Raw genomic sequence first — 22,945 nt, 5'->3', positions numbered from 1 at the left:
CCCCCTCCTCCTCGCCTCAAAATGAAACAAAGTCCAATCCTGTGCCACTTGCTGGGTTGTAGTGTTGTGATTCCTAACCACGTTAGTGTGCCTTGTGAGATCATAAAGAGTGCCACGGGAAATTATCTCATCCAATCCGTCTGATTCGGTGTTTCAACAATGGGGTCCGGCCCACGTCATCCGACACAGTTTGGAGCCTAAAATCACTCTGACCTTTGATCAGAAGTAGACCATATGAAAGACAGTACTTCGAATCTCGGGTTCTTTCTTGGTTGGAGGGGTGTCATGGGTACTTTAACCTGCAATATGGACAGATGACAGGAGTGGTTAGAAGCCCCTGTAACGGCCAACCTTGAATTCAGAATTGGTTAAATTGTACCGACGATGCTGTCCAATTAAAGTAGCGAAACTGATGGTGCTGGCATCTCGCACTTTGTTCACTTTGATGGGTGCGTGTGTGTTCCTTTACTGCTGTTTGTCTCCATCTAGAGGTTCAGAACGGACACTGCAGCAGTAGATGTGCTTGAATGCTACATGTCATTGACATGAAATTCTAAAACAAGAATAGTCGACCAAATTTTGTGTCCAGGCATTACAAGTTTCAAGTTTTATACTGTACTATGATGCAGATTTGGGGCAAGATTGGCTGTAACGTATCAGGCCAAACTTCAATTTTTATCCCATTACGGCAGAGATGGTAAAAGTACTCCCACTCCTGACACCCTTGTCTTGTCGCAGTGTTCCCCCGAAGAAAAGCCCACAAAATATTTCCCAGTTACAGCCAGATGACTCTTGGGGCAACACTGTGTATGTACACTTAGAAAATGGTTTACGTTTATTGAATCCAACTCCTCATGTAAAAATAAAAACGTAGAAAATACAGAAAATAATCATCTTCCTAACTTGACTACACAAAAATAGATTCCTTCTTTTCATAACTTTAACCTTTGACTTTTTTTTTCGCTTAGGTTGGTGAAAAAGGGGGTCCCAGTTTGACAAAGTAACGACGTGAAAAAAAATTAAGATGCTTTCAAATATAAAAGCAGAATCAGATCTATTTTGGGTTGTGACTGGTGCTTGTGGACTCTTGAGAAGTGTGGACCGTGCTGCGCCGCTCCTGTTCAAACGGACAAGTGTTCACCTTGCGTGTGCCCGCGTGAGCTTGGCGTGTGGACGGACCCACTGCGTCCCTCTCGCGCGCGCGCACGTTCACGCGTGGAAGAGACGAGAGAGAGAGAGAGAGAAAAGGAGGCGGGAACCTCCATCTGCCCTGCTCAGTGACCGACCCGTCATCCTCCTCTCGGCCTGGAACAAGACGTCTCCGCGCGGTTTTCGCCTCACTCCTCCCCTCGCCTTCCCCCCCTTACCTCAACTGGCACTGTTGGAAAGTGGCGAAGAAAGGCCGGAGGTCGACGCAAGAAGGGGGCAAAAAAAAAGGAGAGAATTCACCGCCAGTGAAAATGTGTGGTCTATATATAGGCTCTGCCCTAGACTGCACCATCTCAACCACCGCCGCCACCTGCCCTGCCGGTACCGGTAAGTCTCGGAGGGTGAGCGGAGAAGTGGTGGGGCGACGGCAAGGCGTCGTCTGTTCGTCCCGGGGCGGGTTGTCGACGCGAAATGTCCCGAGTGGAGGACTTCAGAGGTCTCGTGAGGTCGAGTTCCGTTCAGCCATGTTGCAGGGGCGTGATGGAGAGGAGGAGGGGGAGAGGGAGGGCGAGGGTGGGGGGGCGACTGGGCTCTTGACACCTGCCCTCCTTCCTGGTACCAGCTGAAACGGAACAAATTTGCCGCTTCCTCGGTACCGAATTGGCGCGCCCGTCCTCCCACGCCGGGAAGTGACTTTGTGACTCGGCGTGTCAGCCATGTTGAGACGGGGGGAAAGGGAGAGGGGAACAGCGAGGAGCACCGGCGGGAACTCCCGCTCCGTCCGGAGGGTTCGGACACCTCCCGTGCGACTGGTACCGAACAGGGAGGGATGGAGGAAAGGGGGTCACGTTCATTTACGGACTCCCGCGAGGCACGAATGTCGAGTTGAGAGGTTGGAGTGAACCGGTTCGACTGGTGTCAGAGTGGACCGAATTAGTGTTAGCTTACGATTTACATATTAATAGTTTCCAACAATTTGACTGTATTACGATTGCACTTGGACATTATTTCTCATCCTATATTTATTTATTTAGCCAATTTCGATTGACATAAGTGGAACATTTGATATATATATATATATATATATATATATATATATTTTATATAAATAAAAATAACAGTTCGAGCAATGTTTTGGGCCCTGCAGCTTGTTACTGACTTTTGAATTATGGCTGGATATTGTGAAGAACCTCACTAATTGATTTTGATGGTTTAGGTTGTGATTTGATAATAATTAAAATGCTTTGATTTTGATTCATTGGGATTGGCTGGCGACCAGTTCTGGGTGTAAACTGCCTACTGCCCGAAGACAGCTCGGATATGATCCAGCAAGTCCGTGTTTGACCCCTGTGAGAATAAGGAGATTTGAAAATTGAGGGATGCATGGATGAATGGATGGATTTTAATTCATTAAAAACAATTATAGCATTCCTGTTAACAAATTTTAATGTATTTTTATGGTCACATGAACGTACGTGGTATGCCACATCACATTTTTATGCAAGACAATGTCTGAAAATAAATAACTTGCAGAATAACTTACATATGGTTTAAAAAAAAGTAATAAACATGGCAGTTGTGTACATATACCAAAAAATTCAAGCCTAAGGGAGTTATTACTACCATGCGTCGAATAATCAATATTTTTTTACCCACCCATAATCAGAATTGATTGTTGCAAATAAGGTCAGGGCAGGAGATGCTGCAGCCTGTTACCATGGCGATGTGATTATGACACTTATCGGGTCATATCCATTCAATGATTGCCGGATTATGGGATTCACTTTGATCATGTTATGTTTCTTGTCATGCTCGTCATCATCCACCTTCCGTCTTCTGCCTCGCTTGGCATTCATCCTTCGCTCACAGGTCAGAAACAGTCAAAGGAGTAGATTTTCATCATGCTCTCGTCTCCACCAAGTGGCCAAGAACCTTCACGTCTTATTTTAGCATCTCTCCTCTCGTATCGCTCGCCTCTCTTCTGAGTGTGACTCCCTTCCTCGTCGCTGGGAAATGAAGCGTGGGTCGAGTGCGTTACAGCCTCCTCCTCATCCTCCTCCTCCTCCTCCTCCTCCGGACGTGGCCCAACGACACACACAGGCAGCTCGTCGGCAGGACCACATGCACGCTGACCGCGGGTCGGAGTCGTGCACAGCAGGTTTGAGCCCCTTCCTGGCAGCGACCTCTCTCTTCAGCCCTGATGTCAACACCAAGATGGCATCTGACCTTCTCATTAGGCTGTCAGGTACTTTAAAATCACACACACACACACACACACACACACATGAGCACACATAGTGCCTGTCTGATGTCTTTTTGTGTGTGACTTCAGAGGCCACCCAGAAGTCCCAGATGCTCCCTGGGAGTCGAGGAGAGGGTCGAGGTGGGCAGCAGGAGGAACCGGGTCTTGCTCTGTCCCCCGATGGCCCCGGGGCCAGTCCCGATCCACCCTCGCTCACGCACACACCCGAGGGTGATGCCACCACTGACACGCTGGCTTCGGACTTGCTGAGGAAATTGGCAGGTTTGTGTGTGAGTGTGTGCATGTGTGTTGATCCATCCATTTGACAGCGAGAACCTAAGCAAATGTTTTTCATGGCAGAGAGTCAGTTCCTGACCCAGCCTCACGTGAAGGTCAAGGAGGAAGAGGCCTCCATGGAAATCGACACGCAGAGCATGTCAGGTGTCTTCCGTGATGGGCCAATAAGAGACGCGCAAGGCCCATCTTCTTCAAGCGATGGAGGTCACCGTCTTTTGGCCGTCAAAAAAGAACACGTCGAGGCGGAGGAGACAGCCGATCCCCATCTCGACGGTGATGTTCCGAATGTTCCGCTTGCTGTCAAAGTGGAGGAGGAGGAGAGCTCGGTGGCCACCTTGGCTGAGAAAATTCTTCTAAGTGGGAAAATGGATGAAGAGACTCAACCCCGGTTGTTCTCGGGCGTCGCGATGGAGGACCGCCAGTTCTTCGGAGACCAGTTGTGTTCCGGAGCCAAAATAGCAGAGCAGTGCCTGCGGGCGGCGCTGTGGCAGGACATGTCTGTCAACCTGGCATCCACGTTGCTTCACCAGCTCTCAGGTAGCACACAACATGGTTTACTTTTGTCATGTCAGCTGTCATGTTCATGTTCTGCTTTTGCTCTCCATCCAGAGCGGGTCGCTAAATCCACCAGTGTGCCGGCACTGAGGACCAACCCCCCCGTCAGGCGTAGGTCCGTGTCTGCTCCCTTCTTCTTCTTCTTCTTCTTCTTCTTCTTCTTATGCAGCATTCTAAGCAGTGTGTCCATGTCTTTGTGTCGCATGTAGTCCAGTCCTGAAGGCGGAACCGGCCTGGTCCTGCCCCTCCGAGCCTGCGTATGGTATGCAACACATACACAGTTCTGATGTGTAAACCTTTTTTTGGTGGTTGCAAAAATTTGCAACAACAAAATAGCATGTTGGGCAACAAATCAAATGTTTATCTTTTTTTTTTTTACAGTTTAATAAAATGTACAAAAATCTGAATATTGAATACAATGCACTAAATACTATGTCAGTCAAGTACAAGACTTTTTTTAAGGCCTTGAAAAAAGCCTTTGGTTCATCTTAAAATATTCATATGAATGGGAGTGTATTTTAATATGTTTGAGCCCAACAAAAAATTGTCATGTGTTTTTTTTTAAATAAGGAAAATAGCACTCTTTAATATTAGACTTTATCAAAACATACAGTAATTGAAGTGACTGTAAAGAAATAAACTATTTGGCCACCAGGGGCAGTATCAGACAATGGAGACAAAGATTTCCACAACTACTGTACGTGACTCACTAAATTGCAATAATATTAGTTGTATCTCGCAGATCAAAAGGAAAATATTCTGGTGAGTATTGCTATATTGTCTGTCTCCATGTGAGGATGTACTGTTTGTGGTCAAATATGTCAAATATCCAAAGGTATCGGAAATTTTTGCTCGAAAATAAATACAAAAAACGAGCCATGGGGCTCTTAAGCAGGTGCTGTCCTCTAGTGGAAGAGCATTTAATTGTTTTGCTTACCAACGACAGTTTGAGCTAATATAATATGTACAATAAAGTACACTAGATTTTTATTTATATAGCGGTTTCACAACAGCTGCAGCTGTATCAGAGCGCTTTACCAACCGCATAACATAAAACAACACAAATAGTATAACTGAATACAAAACATAAAAGATGTGTGTTGCTTTTGTCCCCTGCAGGCAATCCAAGCAGCCCACGAGGAAGTGTGAGCTTCTTCTACAGGTGAGTTGGTCTCATCCACTGCAAAGCTTGGTTTGCCGTCACCATGGATACGAAGGACCTTGCTCCTTGCGCTCAGGTGTCACGTGTGCGGCTTCGAGACCGACGGGCGCCTCCTTTTCCGGGCTCATATGACGGAGCATCGGCAGCAGGAGCGCGGATCCTTCTCACTGCGCTGCTGCGTCTGCGACCACGCCACCAATCAGGAAGCGGCCATGAGGGCGCACGCCGACAAGCACGTGCTCGGCGGAGCCACCAGGTGTGACGCGACCGTCGCTTCTTTTGGGGATTTTGCTCAAGGAAGGGCCATTTGTTGCTTGAAGTTGCTAAATTATATGATTAAATAGGTCTTCACCACACATTTTATTTTTGCAACATTGTTTTTACTGGGGGCGGCCCGGTAGTCCAGTGGTTAGCACGTCGGCTTCACAGTGCAGAGGTGCCGGGTTCGATTCCAGCTCCGACCTCCCTGTGTGGAGTTTGCATGTTCTCCTGTGTGGGTTTTCTCCGGGTGCTCCGGTTTCCTCCCACATTCCAAAAACATGCGTGGCAGGCTGATTGAACACTCTCAATTGTCCCTAGGTGTGAGCGTGAGTGTGGATAGTTGTTCGTCTCTGTGTGCCCTGTGATTGGCTGACAACCGATTCAGGGTGTCCTCCGCCTACTGCCCGAAGACAGCTGGGATAGGCTCCAGCACCCCCCGCGACCCTAGTGAGGATCAAGCGGCTCGGAAGATGAATGAATGAATGAATGTTTTTACTGGGTGTGCCCCCCCACTCCTGCTGTCGACAGCAGAGGGCGATATTGCCCATTGTTGCACCCCCTCGAATGGATGAAAAGTGATCAATTCGGTCTTATGCAATATGAATCAGAATATCGTGCTTAGTCAAATGGTGGCACATATAACCTATTCTTGAAAGAAAAGGGTTTTGTTCTATTTTAATTAGAGCATTATGTAGATTACACAGTAATATTATTAAAATTGACTGGCCATATTGGTAACAAAAAAAAAACATTGAAACGTGTTAATTTAGATTAGTTTGTTTAGGAGCTAGTTCAAGGATGGGAAACTGGCGCCCGCAACACTCTGGGTGGCCCTTTGATTAAGTAAAAAAAAAAATAGCTTGGGTGGGGGGTGGAGTTGCCCCTTATTTATTTATTTAATGTGCCCTGCAACTGACTGACGACCACTTGAGGGTGTAGTGCCCCTTTCACAAGCAAAAAATAAAAAACAAATAAGCAGTAAATGTGTGAATCTCCGGGTGCCGAACTGCAATTAAGCAGGAGTCGAGTGTAGTTTTCAGTTGTATTATAACCAGTTACCACCACAGACATGTCTTCACTGCACTTACACTTGGTCGTATACTACCATGTATTACAATGGCAGCCAGCCTTATTTTTTGAGGATTTGGATATGAAGGACAAACCAAGTACCTTAATTAAATTAACGATTTGGAGTTAGTTGATTATTTAGAAGGCGGCCCGGTAGTCCAGTGGTTAGCACGTCGGCTTCACAGTGCAGAGGTACCGGGTTCGATTCCAGCTCCGGCCTCCCTGTGTGGAGTTTGCATGCTCTCCTGCGTGGGTTTTCTCCGGGTGCTCCGGTTTCCTCCCACATTCCAAAAATATGCGTGGCAGGCTGATTGAACACTCTAAATTGTCCCTAGGTGTGAGTGTGAGTGCGAATGGTTGTTCGTCTCTGTGTGCCCTGCGATTGGCTGGCAACCGATTCAGGGTGTCCCCTGCCTACTGCCCGGAGACAGCTGGGATAGGCTCCAGCACCCCCCGCAACCCTAGTGAGGATCAAGCGGTTAGGAAGATGAATGAATGAATGATTATTTAGAGGGGAAAAAAGAGCTGGGCTCTTAGCATTTGAATAACTTCAAAACTTGCTCAAAGTTTCCAAACATATTTAAATCATCTGAAATTAAATGTAGTGCTTTTTAGGAGCAAGAAGTCGCTAACGCTAGCAAGAGAAGTGCTATTGCAGCAACGATCGTGGGTGCGCTAACCACCGCACTTCACCTCCACCCCCGCCAGATGCCCCCTCACCCTTCCCGCCGGCAGCGCACCTACAGTTGCCACGGCAACCCTGCCAGAGACGAGCCCCTCCGAGCATCGCTGCCGCATCTGCCAGAGGTCGTTTCCCGGGCAACCAGAGCTGCTGGTTCACTTCCAGGGTCATCGCCAAGGCAACCAGTACCGGTGCGAGCGCTGCGGCCACCTGACGCGCACCGCCAACAAGCTGGTGGAACACGTGCGCGTGCACACCGGCGAGCGGCCCTTCACCTGCCACCTTTGCCCATATAGCGCCAAGCGGCGGGACAGCCTGCGTCTGCACTGCAAGGTCAAGCACGGAGCGCACGCAACCGTGGCCGCGTCGAGCGCCGCGCACTCCCCCGGCAACGTGCACACGCACCGCTCCTACGTGCACGGAGACAATCCCAGCAAACACATTCGGCGACTGCACACCAGCGTGCCCTCCTCATCTTCGTCATCTCCTCATCTTCCTCTTCAACCCTCGCAGTGTGAGCTAGCAGGGTGGAGGGATTTGTCTCCTCTTGTGCCCATCACGACTCTCCTCTCGCTGAAGCCTCACTCCGGTGCGGCCCCGTGCTCTCCCCCCTCATCCTGCTCTTCCTCCAACAAACATTCTTTCCTTGGCTACCTAGGCCTGACGTCTTTGTGAATGTCTTCCCTCGTCCTCCATCTTTTTCTCATGTCTCCTTCTATGGATGTAAAGCTCCCGCCGCCACGTTTAAGAATGTCAAAAACGGACGCGCTCAACGTCGTCTGCTTTTCGCCAATCGTTGGAGTGCTAACTCGTAAAGCACTTGACTCCTTTTCTTATGAATGTCTTGAATTATTACTACTAGGTATGTGTTGTCCTTCGGAAACAGCCAGCTCCGTCCAAGCTTTTCTGTGAATTTACAAGAATGATGAGACAATGAGTATCAGTGAACCAAAACTGTAAATATTTCCTTCAAGTCATTCGCACCTTCAAAAACATTTTTTTTTAATAGCCACAGCTAATGGTCATGAGCAATTCACGCTATGCTTAAGGATGCACCAATACCAATCTTGGTAGTTTGTCTGGATTTACAAAAATATTCGGATACTACAATCAGCCGTATGTAACTTCCGGGCAGGTGCAGTAGGGTCCATGTGTGTCTCGCACGGATCACAACATTTACCGACTGCCTATTATGCCCTGCAATATGGAGGACAAACTCTGCTAAGAGGCGGTCTTGAAGGAAAAAAAATGTTAAATTGTCTCAAAATGGGTTACAGATGTTTGAATGAAACCTATGTTATGTGCATTGGCAGTACCCTCAATCAATCTGGGGGGGGGGGGAACTGCTATTGGTGCATCCCTAATTAGAGTGATTATTGCCCATATGAACTGCATGAAAATGTATCCGAATCTTTCTTTTTTTTTTGCCAAACCAGCTCTAAATCACAGCTGCACTATGTTTTGTCTTTTAAAAAAAAGTTTCCTTTTCTGTGTGTTACATCACTTGGTTTGCTTTTGTGTGGCAGTTGTGTTGATGGAGGTTCTGAAGGACAAAAATGCTTTCTGTTGTATATAGCAACCCATGTGCACTTTGTTGGCTTGCTGATGCAAAAAATTAAAAAAAGACAAATCATTAGAAGATTTTTTTTAAATATTATAAAGATATATTGCATTCCAAGATTGTTTACAGTACAGTTTGACCAGCGACTGTCGATTGTCTTGTTACAAATGATCTCACGGATTCAGCAGAAGCAGCAGACAGTCAGTCTTGAAATGTGGATGGATCCCGGTCGTGGTGGTGTCCTCTGCTGAATCCTCTTTGCTTCCGCTTGATCAATAAAGTCTCATTTCAGGACAGGAACACCTCCTTCTTTGTTTCACCACGGTTTCTTTTCTACCTCAGCATTATCACGATCGTCATCCAAGAGTATGACTGTCGAGGCAGCAAATTAATAAATAAGTCAGAGCTATGAAGGTCACACTCTTCACTGCGCACACACACACTCTCGAATGAGTGGGTAGTGTCAATCGCCATGGGCACTGCCCCACCTCCACCCCCCCTTCTGGTTGCCAGGGTTACCTGGCCTGTTGTCGCAGAGGGAGCTTACAAACAGGTCATTATTAGATTTCACTAAATGAAAGGAGAAGGAGGATGCGAGGAAGCACAGGAAGAGGGGCAAGGAAGCAGTCCATTTGGTACCTGGGCCTTCAGTGGGGATTGAAGTGATTCGTTCACCATCTGAATACCACCCTCACTATCACAAGGTTAGGAGGGACCATTTTTTTACCATTAGGGCTACATTGAATGCCACTATTAAATCAAAATGAAAAGACATGACAATTACTCCGTTCTTTTTTTTTTAAATTGGTTGCCAGCCAATCGCATGGCACACAGAGCCAAACAAACATTCGTGCTCACACTCATACCGAGGGACAATTTCGTGTGTTCCATTAACCTACCATGCTTGTTTTTGGAATGTGGGAGAAAACCCACGCATGCACCGGGTTGGGACTGTACCCTCCACCTCTGCACTGTTAGGCGGATGAGCTAACCGGTCGAACACCGCGCCGCCCACTCTATTATTACATGTTTTTAAATGAAGCAATCATTCAGTTCAGAGAGCCAATCAATGCAACGATGAAGTTGTCATCGTCGCGTGCTGATTGGCTGAGTGACTTCCGCGTTTTCCGTTTGGCGGGAAATGTGTGGCGATAACCCGGAAGTAGGACGCTTTTTAAATGCTACCTTGATGGTAAGGAGCGTCCGTCAAAAGAAAACTGAAAGTTACTTTCGTTTTCACGACTTCCTTGCTAACGAGCAAGTTCAGAAGTAAGAGCGACCCTTTTCTGGAAAACAAAAGTGAACTCCGTCATATGCACGCGTCACCTTTTAGTATGGTCGATGGCGAGTGTTCGTCTTTAGTGCGTTTCAAGTTGCTGAAAATAGCAGCGGTAGCCTGAGTTAGCATTCACCGCGCTGGCAACATGCGAGCGAACGAGGAAGAGGCGCTCATGGACGACTACTTGGCCACCGTCGGACTTCATCGGAAACGCGTCGCCAAGGACGGGTCGTGCTTGTTTCGTGCCGTGGCCGAACAGGTACAAACAAAATCTTTCTGCATTGTGGCTCGCGTGACGCCATCAACTGCCACCAAGTAGCGCATATATTGCTCATACTTAATTTTTTTTCGTGTGGCTTGTCAGGCAAAATGTAGCTTAAACCATATACGAAGCCCCCCGTCCATGTAGCGTGTTGCTACGGTGACGCAATCCCCCCCAAAATTACACAAACTCCTGTTTGAAGAATGAGACGCAGTCCTTTTTTTCACCTCCAGTCGTGAGCTCTTGTCTCAGTTTAACTGGAATATTAATATTTGTGGTCATTTATCACCCCCCCCTCCTCCACAACCCAAAAAATCTGAGGCCTTGGGAACGTTCCATGGCATCACCTCCACTCTCTCAATTATTGTCATGATCTTCACACTTTGCATATCTTAGTCTAATTAGTTTTAAACCAGTCGAGAAAAGACTCACCTGACTTGTGTGCAGTATTCTCAAAGGCAGGTGTGCGCAAGTGCCGTGTGGAATAACTGAAAGTCAATTCCTGGAACGTTTACGACACTCCCTGAATTGCAAACCGTTTGCAAGCAGAGCAGTTCAACGTTCTTCCCGAAATACAAAGAAAATGCCCTTGTTGTACCACTTTGCTGATGCTCTCGTTTCAGGTTCTTCATTGCCAAAGTATTCACGCACAAGTTCGGGCCCAGTGTATTCGCTTCCTGAGGCAGCACAGAGAGATCTATGAGGCAGTGAGTGCATGTTAAGTTTCTGCGAAACTCCTTGATTGTGCTAAGAGTCCCTTGGAGCAAAATTATTTAGATTAGTCAGGTGTTGCTTTGACACGTTTACCCCAAAAGCAACTTGAGCATGTGCAGAGGTTTGGGCACCCTATACACTTAACAGCACATTAAAAACGTTGGTTTTCAAAGCCCACCTAAAAGTTTCTTATGTCACTTTGTCTTGCCAATATACGAGTCATGATAAATCTTGTTTGCTGCTGCTTGTTGAAACTTTATTTCCTTTTTGACTAGTTTTTTTAATCTCTTTTTGGCAATGTAAGTGATGTGGCGGACGCTGCTATTTGTGAACCTGCCTGCTGTGCTGCTTGATTGTCTTGAGCTGTGCGCTGAGTTGTGGTATTTTTTTTTTCATTGGGGCCGGCAATGATTCATCCTCTCCATTAGATGGCGCTGTGCTCAAAGATACTGTTGAGTTGCATTTTGTGTCTTTTGCTCTGTTTTGGCCTTTTCTGCGATGCGTTGATGTTTTTTGTGCATTTCACGTGTTCATGAAATCCAAGGAACTTGTGGATGAAGGTGCCGATGCAATTTTTTATTTTTTTTTTTTCTGCGATGTGCTTCCATTGGCTACATGTGTTTGTGCACAACACATGACTCCTATTTGCTATTAAGTCATCTGTGGTTCTAAAACTTCTTATACCACATACCCACCTCAAAAAAACAGCGGAGCTTTCAAAGTACCAACATGGCAACATTAAAATACAGCAGCATGACAGACATTTTATTCTTTTTAATTTTTTTTTTTTTTTAGCGTTTGCACTATGCTTAATTAAATATAGGATATTAAAAAGCTGCTTAATGATTCGGTTAAACTATATTGCACCTGAAAGTAGTTATTCTGAATAATGCCTCCAATTAAAAAATATATGGGACTTGTAAAGGTTGGATTCAATTAGACTTGAGGTCACTGTACAAAACAACTCAATTAATTATTATTTATTCATTCATTCATCTTCCGAGCCGCTTGATCCTCATTAGGGTCGCGGGGGGTGCTGGAGCCTATCCCAGCTGTCTTCGGGCAGTAGGCGGGGGACACCCTGAATCGGTTGCCAGCCAATCGCAGGGCACACAGAAACGAACGACCATTCGCACTCACACCTTGGGACAGTTTAGAGCGTCCAATCAGCCTGCCATGCATGTTTTTGGAATGTGGGAGGAAACCGGAACACCCGGAGAAAACCCACGCAGGCCCGGGGAGAACATGCAAACTCCACACAGGGAGGCCGGAGCTGGAATCGAACCCGGTACCTCTGCACTGTGAAGCCGACGTGCTAACCACTGGCCCACCGGGCTGCCCTAGTTATTATTTAATGATTTTGAATTAATAACTTTATTAGTTATTAATTCAAATTCAGCGGTATAATGTTGAAATGACAAAAATAACGACACAAAGCACTCCCTGATAGCTGTTGGCACAACTGAACATACGCTTCACCCTGGGTGTACCCAAACTTTGGCACATGCTTTAGTTCGTAACCATAGACTTGACTTGAAGCACTGGCGTCGTCTCTGAAACTATTTAATGTTGTGTTTGTGTTTGAAGTTTATTGAAGGCGATTTTGAAGCGTACCTGCAACGGCTTCAGGACCCGCAAGTGAGACTTCGTCGTAATCGCAACGCAGCAAAGTTGAACACCTGATTGGGTGTTTTTTTTTTTGGTTTTTTTTGTCTCTGTTAATGCTAACAGTATTTTATTTTTTTGCAGCAGTGGGCAGGCGAGGTGGAGATGAACGCGCTGGCCATCATGTTCAAGTAAAGCACAAGTTTGTATGTCTGCTCCAGTTTTGAGATGATTAAAACTTTTAAGTGATTGTTGCCCGTGTGCATAGGAGAGACTTTGTGATCTTTCAAGAGCTTGGCAAATCTCCAGTAGATATCACAGGCAACAAGTTCAAGGAGAAGGTTTGTGCCACATACCAGCTCACCACAATAACTCTGCGTGACTCCGAGTTGAACGTCGTTGGCTCTTATACATGTCATTTGCCATTCACTCCGCAAATTATTCATTCATTCATCTTCCGAGCCGCTTGATCCTCACTAGGGTCGCGGGGGGTGCTGGAGCCTATCCCAGCTGTCTTCGGGCAGTAGGCGGGGGACACCCTGAATCGGTTGCCAGCCAATCACAGGGCACACAGAGACGAACAATCATCCGCGCTCACACTCACACCTAGGGACAATTTAGAGCGTTCAATCAGCCTGCCATGCATATTTTTGGAATGTGGGAGGAAACCGGAGCACCCGGAGAAAACCCACCGGGGAGAACATGCAAACTCCACACAGGGAGGCCGGAGCTGGAATCGAACCCGGTACCTCTGCACTGTGAAGCCCACGTGCTAACCACTGGACTACCGGGCCGCCCCCTCCGCAAATTAATTAAAGCATTTTTTTCTTCTCACGATCGGGACACACACTTTCTGCCACCTACCGCAACATGTACTCTGTTTGTACCCTGTATATACAAAAGATGTAGTGCTGTGTGCCTAGAAATGACTCCCCCCCCCCCCCCCCGCACCCATCTCCACAGGTCCAGCTGTCTTTTCTAAACGGGAATCACTACGACAGCGTTTATCCCATCAGCCGTATAAAGAACGCCGCGCTCTGCCAGTGTGAGTCCCAGATCTAGTCCACGTGCTATGGATAGCCGTTTGAGCTAATTTCACGGATGTACTAGTACGAGCTAATTTCACGGATGTACTAGTACGCACTTTGTCCTCACCGGAAAACGATCCAGCGGACGATTCGTCAAGCCCGTGTGATTCGTAATGTGTTTGCGCGGCAGCCATCTTGTACGAGCTGCTGTACGCCGACGTCTTCCAGGTGAGCCGGCAGACCGTGGCTTCCTATCAGTCGAGCGGGCGAGCCGGCGAGCGGCTGAGTGACGACAACATGGCGCCGTGCGTCAGCAGCGACGACTCGGACACCGGCAACTCGTTCAGGAGCAACGGCAGCCGGACTAGGGTGACGCAAAAGTTCGGGAGATTGGGCTTTTGGGTGAAATGTTGGGATGGACCTCAATTTAATGTCGGCTAATATTTTGTCTGTGGAGAGTATTGATCTCACAATGCACTTTGTGTGAATCCAGGGGCGGGGCAGCGGCCTTGTTTTGCCAGAAAGTGTGCGCCGGTCACTGAGTGAGAGTCTGTACCGAAATGTTGCGTATGACGTATGGCACAAGTCCAAGAAGGGTACGGCATCGGTCCATTCCCCCCCCCCCCCCCCCACCCCCTCCCGTTGAAATCGACATACGCTAAGAAAATGTCTTTCAGCGCAACTGAAGCGGGATTATTGCATGGCTGCGGGGATGCAGTACACTGTGGGCCAACAATGTCAGGTCCGGCACGCTGACTTTGGAAGATGTTCCATTTTTTTTCCTTTTTCAATGTCCGCACAGACAAATCGCCGTTCATTTATTGTAGGTGTGGCTGGATGAAACTGAAAAAAGCTACAATGCCACCATTGAGGAAGTCCCGCCCGGTGATGGTCTGGTGAGGGTCTACACGGAAGAGGAAGGCCAACTGTGAGTTGCACAGAAATGCAAATTACAAATGTTGTTTCAATGCATGGGAGTAATTCACTTTTATGTTCACGATGATGTCATGCTCTGTGGACCACCCGATATTTTGGCATTGGTGAATTTATCTGTTTTGAGTTTTCTTTTTCCAAACTATTTTAAATGCACTACTCACAAAAAGTTTGAGAAATTTGGATTTTGGGTGAAATTTGACGAGGAGCCTGAAATGCGTTTAAACTTTGAAAAAATGGAGTGCCGGGGAAATGAGTGGGAGCAGAGTCCGAACAGATACACACACACACAAGAATAGTGCACGCACGGGTGTGCGAGTGAACTTTCCGAATTTAAAAATATAGCCGTTTAGATATACACGGCAAAATGTATACCTGAAGGCGGCCCGGTAGTCCAGTGGTTAGCACGTCAGCTTCACAGTGCAGAGGTACCAGGTTCGATTCCAGCTCCGGCCTCCCTGTGTGGAGTTTGCATGTTCTCCCCGGGCCTGCGTGGGTTTTCTCCGGGTGCGCCGGTTTCCTCCCACATTCCAAAAACATGCATGGCAGGCTGATTGGACGCTCTAAATTGTCCCTAGGTGTGAGTGTGGGCGTGGATCGTTGTTCGTCTGTGTGCCCTGCGATTGGCTGGCAACCGATTCAGGGTGTCCCCCGCCTACTGCCCAAAGACGGCTGGGATAGGCTCCAGCACCCCCCGCGACCCTAGTGAGCATCAAGCGGTTCGGAAAATGGATGGATGGATGAATGTATACCCGAGTTTTTTTTTTGTTTTTTTTTCTCTGACATCACGTGTTGTTACTCTGGTGTTTGTGTCCAGATATCCGTTGCTTAAAGGGTTGTCACAGCACAACACCGATGCTCCTCTTTTAGACCGTTTATAGTTTGTTAGCATTAAGCTAATCAGAAATTCGTCGGGCATTGCAATAATGATCTCAGCCGCACCACTCCTCGCTTTTCCTCAAAATTGGCATGCCGTGGTCACTCGTATCTCGCGGCGCCACTGTGGACACGCTAACTGCTGCACATGTTCGACGGCAGACGTGTTCCTATGTGGAGCCTGCGACCTGTGACGTCGGAGAGCCCAGGATGGAGTGCCGCTGTCCGTTGGGAGGGGAGACTTGGCAATGGACAGCAAGGTATTGGCATGTTCGATAATGACAAATGAGACTGTTGAAAAAAAAAGGGGCCTTTCCTTGTGATGTGATGTCAAGGGAGAGGCTTGCTTTGTCTTCCAGAGGGGCCTCGGGGCAAGTCCTCCTCTATACCCAGAGGGTCCGCTTCGAGCCCAAGAGGACGCGCGCGCCTGAAAAAGTCGCGGCTTCCGCATGAGGAGCCGAGACGGCACAGGTAAATGCGAAAATTCTTTATTTGCTCCCGGGGAATTGTACCAAGTCGGCGCTGTTCTTCAGGAGGAGTGCACCTGACACTTTGTCTTTTGGCCTGACTGAGGAGGAGCGTTTGTTCAAAGAGGAGGCGCTGAAGAACGTGGCGCTGGTGGAGCTCCATCTCAGGGATGAGCTCAGCTTTCCGGCCCTCGGGGTTAGCAAACCGTGCGTCCGTCGTTCTTTGCATGACGCTTTTTCGTCAGGGGAAAATGAAATCTGTCTTCTTCAGAGTCCACATGAAGATGTTGAGACACTCTCTCCCTCTGCTTGGGAAAGACAGAAGTGTGCCACTGGACCTCTTCAGAGTACTGACGCGTCTCCTTCGATGGGCGCCGCTGTCTCGTCCTCAAAAAGTCCCTCCCCGGCACCCGCTTGCGTTCCAGCTCCCACGTTCATAGCTCCCATCGCGCCGTCTCCAGGGGCTGCGAGGGCCTTCAGCCCCCATTTGTCCTCACCCGGTCCTCCGGTGTATCCGAACTCCTTGTCTCCATCACCGGGGCTTCCTCATCCTCAAGTCACCGATGCCCTCCGGCTTTCAGCTCCGAGGTCAAGTAAGACACGGGGTCTTATTTATACAATCGGGATAGACCGGTACCCCAAACTTTTTTAAATTTTTTTTTGTGAGAAGTGTACAATGACAGTTCTCTGTCTTTCCAGTTAAATGTCCAGATGCCGGAGATGCTCAGAGTGTGTCAGCGCTCCACAACCAGGGTGATGCAACTATGGATCAAAGGTCCGCTCAAGTATTGAAGGATCAGGTGGCCGACGTCTGCACCAAAGCTTGGGATCCTCCACGCAGCCAGAACCAAGTCCAGTTGGAGCCTCCATCTTCTCCCCTCATCAACCCAACGCTCCAGAATCCCAGTGTGAATTTACCAGCTCACAAGGCCTTGCCCGTTCCCTCCTCCGGCTCCCCCCAGCTGTTGTCCGCTGCTCCTCTCCCACTTGGACCCTCCCCCCCGACCCTTCCCGGAGGGATCCTCGTGCACCACCTCTACCAGGACCCCCTATACCCCGGGTTCCCTCAGGGAGAGAACGGCAATGTGCTGCCAAGTCCCGAATTTTCTCTCCGCAGTTCAGGAGAAGACCTCCCCCAGGGTGAGGAATGTCAAGTTGGGTGTTGCAGTCCATCATGTCATCCAGTCTACTCCGCTGACTGATGATTTTGCTTCCGCAGATATCAACGTCCTGAGGTTTTTCTTCAACTTGGGTGTGAAGGTAAAGCACCAAGACCGTGCATGTAAACATGCACACATCCATCCATCCATTTCCCGAACCGCTTGATCCTCACGAGGGTCGCGGGGGGTGCTGGAGCCTATCCCAGCCGTCTCCGGGCAGTAGGCGGGGGACACCCTGAATCGGTTGCCACCCAATCGCAGGGCACACAGAAACGAACAACCATTCGCACTCACACTCACACCTCGGGACAATTTAGAGTGTTCAATCAGCCTGCCACGCATGTTTTTGGAATGTGGGAGGAAACCGGAGCACCCGGAGAAAACCCACGCAGGCACTATACAACAACAGGTGTCCTTTATCATCAGAGCGAACAATAGGAACACTTTAGCCCATTTATCATCTTCCAAGCCGCTTGATCCTCACTAGGGTTGCGGGGGGTGCTGGAGCCTATCCCAGCCGTCTTCGGGCAGTAGGCGGGGCACACCCTGAATCGGTTGCCAGCCAATCGCAGGGCACACAGAGACGAACAACCATCCACACCCACACTCACACTTGGGGACAATTTAGCGTCCAATCAGCCTGCCATGCATGTTTTTGGAATGTGGGAGGAAATGGAGCACCCGGAGAAAACCCACGCAAGCCCGGGGAGAACATGCAAGCTCCACACAGGGAGGCCGGAGCTGGAATCGAACCCGGTACCTCTGCACTGTGAAGCCGACGTGCTAACCACTGGCCTACCGGGCCGCCCATAAACACGCACACAATCGGGGAAAACCATGTTGATAACGTTCTTCAATTATTCAAAACCAATCACCTTCACGATCGTATTAACTAGCATGCGAGCACAAATGGGTGTGGCCTCCACACATGTCAATCAAGTATGCGCCAGCACCTTACCCAACGAATCTTTTTGTCAATAAACGCAAGATTTGACATTATCGAACAATTATTCCTTTTCAGGAATACTGACAAATTGCCCCCAAAGTAGGCGCTTCCGACGTTGCACGAGGTGCATGCAAGGACCACTAATAATGTTTTTTTTTTTAAAGGGCGATCAATGAATTAAAGGTAACGGCTACACCCAAATTCCACCCACTGACACTACTCTATCGCTCTGGTCCAAAAACATAATAGACGGCATTATTGCCAAATGTGCCATTTACGTCACCACCCAATTTTTGAATGCAGATGCTTGTTGTGTTTCAGGCATACACCTGGCCCTTCTACATGCCCTACCTGTACCTGCTCCCGCTCCAGCAGGCCCACATCATGCAGCCCCGAATCCACCCGCCCCACATTCCTCCCGATGGCCCCCTGCAGCCCGCATGTCCCACCGGGGCAGTTGCCACGCAACCAGGTGAGCCCGCTAAGGGCTACGACGACACGTGGCCCACACCCCACGGGCAGTCGTATCAAGCGTCGCCGGGGCAACGGCATCCGACGGAAGGATCCGGCGCGCAGAGTCCACAGTGTGCCGTGTTGCCATCGTACCCGCCGGACCCCCACGGCAGTCTTCCCCACAGAGGCTTTCTTCAAGCTTTTCCAGCCAACGCGGCACTTGCATATAATATGGGTACCAACATACTCGTCTGTACTCATAAAAAGTAAGAGCTGCAGTGTTGCCTTGACATACAAGTGACCTGACGTATGTTTTTTGGGAGATTCTCGTTTACAAAAATGATTTTTGAGGGGAGGCTAAAACTGATTAATTAATCAGTTCATCTCAATGCGGTGGGATGTTTTGAGATTCCAGCGTGGTCACGGAACAAATTAAGTTCCTCTCAAGGCATCACTGCATTCTGCTTTTTGGGCCAAAACTCAGGAGGAATCTCAAATGCACCGTCATCTTTCCAGGTTGAACTTAATGGGCAGTTTTCAAGAAGGCCAATGGAAGTTTATGTGTAAATACCTTATCTGACTCTGCAGCAAGTGTATGGGCATGTAATGACATTTTTGGGGGGGGGGAGGATACGTTCAATGTTGCAAAGATGTTCCAAAACACTAATAATGATTGCAGTTTTTCTTATCGCTGTCAAATTTTGAACATGTTGAAATGCGACAAGAAAAAGTGTTTGAGACCATTGACATTGTTAGCAAACATCTTGGCGACCTTGAACAAACCCTGACGGAAAAAAAAAAAAAGCATTCACTACATGCACACACATTTGCAAATATTTTCTGTTCAGTGAGATACGGCCTCAAGGGATCTGGTGCATTGTAGGTTCATCCTGCAGTTTCCCCAATATTCATAACTTTTTTTAGGAGTGGTATGTTTTCAATTTATGTCGACGCACACAACCTGTAAGTTACAAGATTCTTGTCTGTCTTCAGGGGAGGAGGGCATGAACGCGATGCCTCGGCCTGACATCACCCCAGCACTGGTACTGTATGTCTTTTGTCACACTTCTTTTCAGGGGGACACCCCACACTGTCTCGTCTTTAAGCTCTTTCCCTTGTCTGTGTACGTGTTGGTGCGGGTGCTATTGGGGAAAGTGGGTTGTTTGTGGGGGTGTGGCAATGATGAGGGGGCAAGAAACTTGAGTTTGGGGTTTAACTCATTCAGTACCAGCCGATTTTAGAACAAGTCTGAAAAGACGTTTAAAAACGTCTTTGGGAGTGAATGAGTTAATGGTGCTGGAAGGTAAGCCATTTCTAAAAGCAAAGCCACTTGTATTATAAGGCAGCTAAGGACTGACTGACCACTGACGTTGACGACCGCATAAGCTACACAGTTATACTGAACTGGACTCATCGTTAAATTATTTTAATCCATCTCGGGATAGCCGTTTTGCCACTCGCTGAAAATGACAGAACAGTTGCTTTGGGCTCAGGCGGTGACTAGTCACGGCTCACCTTGCGAACGTCACATGACCCAACTCAGGAAACGGGTGAGTTGTGAATGGGCGTTGCCAGGGCCCTGAGCAACTGTGATGTCATTTTCACTTAACGGCAAAATGGCCGCCCCATAAGTTTGGTTAAAAATGAGTGGATTTTGCTGCTTTGTTCAGATTGCACAAATGTAATATTAATTCGAATTCTGTGTTGAGACCAGTGGAACATTATTGTGAGGACAATTTTTGAGTAGACGATCACATTTTGATGTATTGTCCCCGCCCTCGGCTGATCGGACCACGATTCATTTATTTTTTTTTTCCGCTTTGTTACAGTTGTTTGATTTAATTTTGGATTTATTCAACACTAAGAATCATGTGCATAATTTAAATTGTTAGCCTCATCGCGTAATTCCCCAATGGTTCTCAGCTATTCGGTCTCGGACGTTATAGTTTGGATAAGAAACTTTTTTTTTTAAATCATGTTTCTGGTGACTTCTTATTTCATATCAGCCACTGCAAAATTAACTCTGAAGCCCTGCATGATGTCGGGGGGGGAAAAAAAGAATAAAATAATGATTTGAATGAATATATAAGTTGAAAGACAAAATGCAAATTTATTATAAAGTTAAATATAACTGAAATATATAGCAAAGCAAAAACAATTTAGCAAACGTCAAGAAATTTATTGCTTGCGCGGTATTTAAAAAGAAAAACCCTTGGGGAAATAATGAAATTTGGCTAACGAAACGTTTCCCTTGTCCCATTCTCCCTTTTGATGGCACCGTTTCAGTTGATTTTCAATTGTCACTTGTGGTTCAAATGAACAAATGTACACATTTCCCTTTTTCGGGAAGGGAAGAACAGTCCCTTTGGCTCACATCCCTGCGGGAGGTCACGTGGGGCCTCCTCATCGTCGCCCGTCAGTGGGTTGCAACACCGACGAGGCCGACGAGTCATCTGGTTTGCGGCCAGCGCCGAGCAGAAACTACGGGGGACGGCGGCCCGCCGGGCGAGGAGGCTACAGGAGGCGGCGTGGACGAGAAACTGGCAACTACTTCTGATGCACTCGACCCAACAAAGATGTCTAAACTGCAGCTTGTCTCTTGTCGTCTCTTTATCTTATCCTCCCGGGGATGTTGCTGGTTCCGCTTGTGGTGATGATGCTTGCTGATCAAAGTTGAAATCTCTTGATTTCAAGTCAGTCACTTCTAATTAATCCACAGCATTGCGCGCTTTATTTTACGACATGGCTTTCAATGCAAAAAGAGTACAATCGATTTGTCATGCAGCGCTTTTTCATGAGCAATGTAACCAAATGGGCTTTTTACCCCAAGGCAAAATTCAACTCAGCAGTGGCTGAGAGCAATAAACAGTCAACAGATCCTATTGTGTATTTTTTTTTCTTTTTTACATACAATATGTTTTGGAAAAGAATTGATGAATGAACAGTGACATCGTGAGCAAAAAGATTGGCAACAGTGAAATCAAATATGGCTTCAGGCCTCATTGAACGGTGCTTCCTGTTTGCCCCAACCGGTTGTGCAGCAATGATCTGATTTTAATGACCTCTTGGTTTCCGCGTTAAAGCACCCATGACAGGTTTTTACATGAGTCACCTGACCTGTAACTCCAAACTACGACTAACCAGAACACCGCCCCTTCCCCAAAAAGGCTATTTACAGATACACAGTATTGCGCACTATCGCGGAAAAGTGTTGTTGTTTGTTTAAAAAAAATGCAAGGCTGGCAGAATGTCGCAAATGTTTTTAACTGCTTTGTTTGAGTAAAGCAGATCTGTAGCAATCGCCACACATTAATACGTTAACCCTTTGAGGGACAGCCGTTACTCCAGGGGACAGTTTGTTATCAGGTTGCAGGGTGCGTGAAAGGCTGAAGCCACCGGTGTCAAAACTCAAGGCCCAGGGCCAGTTCCGGCCCGCCAGGTCATTTTATGTGGCCCGTGAAAGCAAATCATGTGTCAACTTGCTAAAAACTGTACCGAAATGTCAAATTGACACGTGTAATCAATAATGTTGAGATTTTGCAATAATTTTGTGACCCTGTTTACACTCGCTTGAAAAATAATAGAACAAACTATTATAATTGACTCATTTCAAAATTAGTAACCAATTCATTTCTTGTGTGCAAGTAATATATTTGTGATCTCACTGTCATAGCGGCTCGCAGAGGGAAAACCTAACTTGGAGCGTTGGCGCGGAGTGCCGATGCGGATTTGGAGCTGGGAGTCGCGGCTTGGAGTTTGAAGCGGATTATGTGGGTACAGGAGAAGTGAACTAATCTCTTTTCGTCAATGGACGCTACAGCTTCGTGTTTTTCAGCATGATGTCTCTGATCCACTGGTGAAAGGACACTTTGATCCTCTCCTCTTTCATCTATAACTGCTTCAGACAACAAAGTGTATGCAGAAAAGTGGTGAAGATTGCACGACTGTCTCTGTCCTATGTGTTGTCTTGTGTTATTTTTGTTATTTTGACTTCAAAATGGCGCCGCGAGAGTGGCTGCCTTTCCAGCAGCTCCTATTTTTTTGTTGTTCTACTTCTTCCTTTCATAATTTGCTGCTGTGAATCTGGAATTTCTCCATTGCGAGACTAATAAAGGTTTTCCTAATCTTAATCTTGTTGGCATTCAGCATTTCAGGTGACCATCATGTATTTCAATCGGGCTGGTTGAAGAGCGCCATTTCAGATTGCTTACAGTTGTCAATAATACGAGGATGCAATTTGCGTGA

At 47.5% G+C, this 22,945-nt stretch overlaps 2 protein-coding genes across 9 annotated transcripts; both read left to right on the top strand.

Annotated features, from left to right (window-relative positions):
- The first annotated feature begins 965 nt into the window (after positions 1-965).
- Positions 966-9,283, top strand: LOC127611242 (zinc finger protein 827-like). Of its 2 annotated transcripts, none has more exons than XM_052081654.1 (9): positions 966-1,536; positions 3,019-3,394; positions 3,482-3,673; positions 3,752-4,225; positions 4,298-4,358; positions 4,453-4,505; positions 5,363-5,405; positions 5,482-5,661; positions 7,443-9,283. In XM_052081654.1, the coding sequence occupies exons 2-9, from the start codon at positions 3,163-3,165 to the stop codon at positions 8,089-8,091; spliced, it is 1,884 nt and encodes a 627-aa protein (XP_051937614.1). In that variant the 5' UTR covers positions 966-1,536; positions 3,019-3,162; the 3' UTR covers positions 8,092-9,283. The 2 variants fall into 2 exon arrangements, with proteins under 2 accessions (XP_051937614.1, XP_051937623.1); XM_052081663.1 differs by lacking the exon at positions 966-1,536 and adding an exon at positions 2,254-2,498.
- An 848-nt stretch (positions 9,284-10,131) lies between these two features.
- otud4 (OTU deubiquitinase 4) lies at positions 10,132-21,843 on the top strand. Of its 7 annotated transcripts, none has more exons than XM_052081600.1 (19): positions 10,132-10,515; positions 11,142-11,225; positions 12,820-12,870; positions 12,982-13,028; positions 13,106-13,178; positions 13,801-13,882; positions 14,056-14,234; positions 14,359-14,461; positions 14,543-14,607; positions 14,693-14,793; positions 15,837-15,934; positions 16,010-16,145; positions 16,208-16,337; positions 16,464-16,734; positions 16,841-17,281; positions 17,361-17,401; positions 18,569-18,935; positions 19,694-19,743; positions 21,056-21,843. In XM_052081600.1, the coding sequence occupies exons 1-19, from the start codon at positions 10,402-10,404 to the stop codon at positions 21,365-21,367; spliced, it is 2,745 nt and encodes a 914-aa protein (XP_051937560.1). In that variant the 5' UTR covers positions 10,132-10,401; the 3' UTR covers positions 21,368-21,843. The 7 variants fall into 7 exon arrangements, with proteins under 7 accessions (XP_051937560.1, XP_051937551.1, XP_051937592.1 ...); XM_052081591.1 differs by having other exon boundaries at positions 10,133-10,515; positions 16,034-16,145; positions 16,413-16,734; XM_052081632.1 differs by having other exon boundaries at positions 10,133-10,515; positions 16,413-16,734; positions 18,569-18,719.
- The last annotated feature ends 1,102 nt before the right edge of the window (positions 21,844-22,945 follow it).

Source organism: Hippocampus zosterae, chromosome 1, assembly GCF_025434085.1.
Source record: "Hippocampus zosterae strain Florida chromosome 1, ASM2543408v3, whole genome shotgun sequence".
Lineage (NCBI taxonomy): Eukaryota > Metazoa > Chordata > Actinopteri > Syngnathiformes > Syngnathidae > Hippocampus > Hippocampus zosterae.
The sequence above is the reverse complement of the archived record's forward strand: the minus strand, read 5'-3'. Positions and strand labels throughout refer to the sequence as shown.

What these genes read in the sequence shown, in the direction of transcription:
- LOC127611242 (XM_052081654.1), top strand. Translation starts at nt 3,163, where the DNA reads ATGAAGCGTGGGTCGAGTGCGTTACAGCCTCCTCCTCATCCTCCTCCT. An exon ending in AACCCCCCCGTCAGGCGTAG is followed by an intron (nt 4,359 to 4,452) that starts GTCCGTGTCTGC and finishes TGTCGCATGTAG; the next exon opens with TCCAGTCCTGAAGGCGGAAC. An exon ending in GTGCTCGGCGGAGCCACCAG is followed by an intron (nt 5,662 to 7,442) that starts GTGTGACGCGAC and finishes CACCCCCGCCAG; the next exon opens with ATGCCCCCTCACCCTTCCCG.
- otud4 (XM_052081582.1), top strand. Translation starts at nt 10,402, where the DNA reads ATGCGAGCGAACGAGGAAGAGGCGCTCATGGACGACTACTTGGCCACC. An exon ending in GCAACGGCAGCCGGACTAGG is followed by an intron (nt 14,235 to 14,358) that starts GTGACGCAAAAG and finishes GTGTGAATCCAG; the next exon opens with GGGCGGGGCAGCGGCCTTGT. An exon ending in TCAGCTTTCCGGCCCTCGGG is followed by an intron (nt 16,338 to 16,412) that starts GTTAGCAAACCG and finishes TGTCTTCTTCAG; the next exon opens with AGTCCACATGAAGATGTTGA.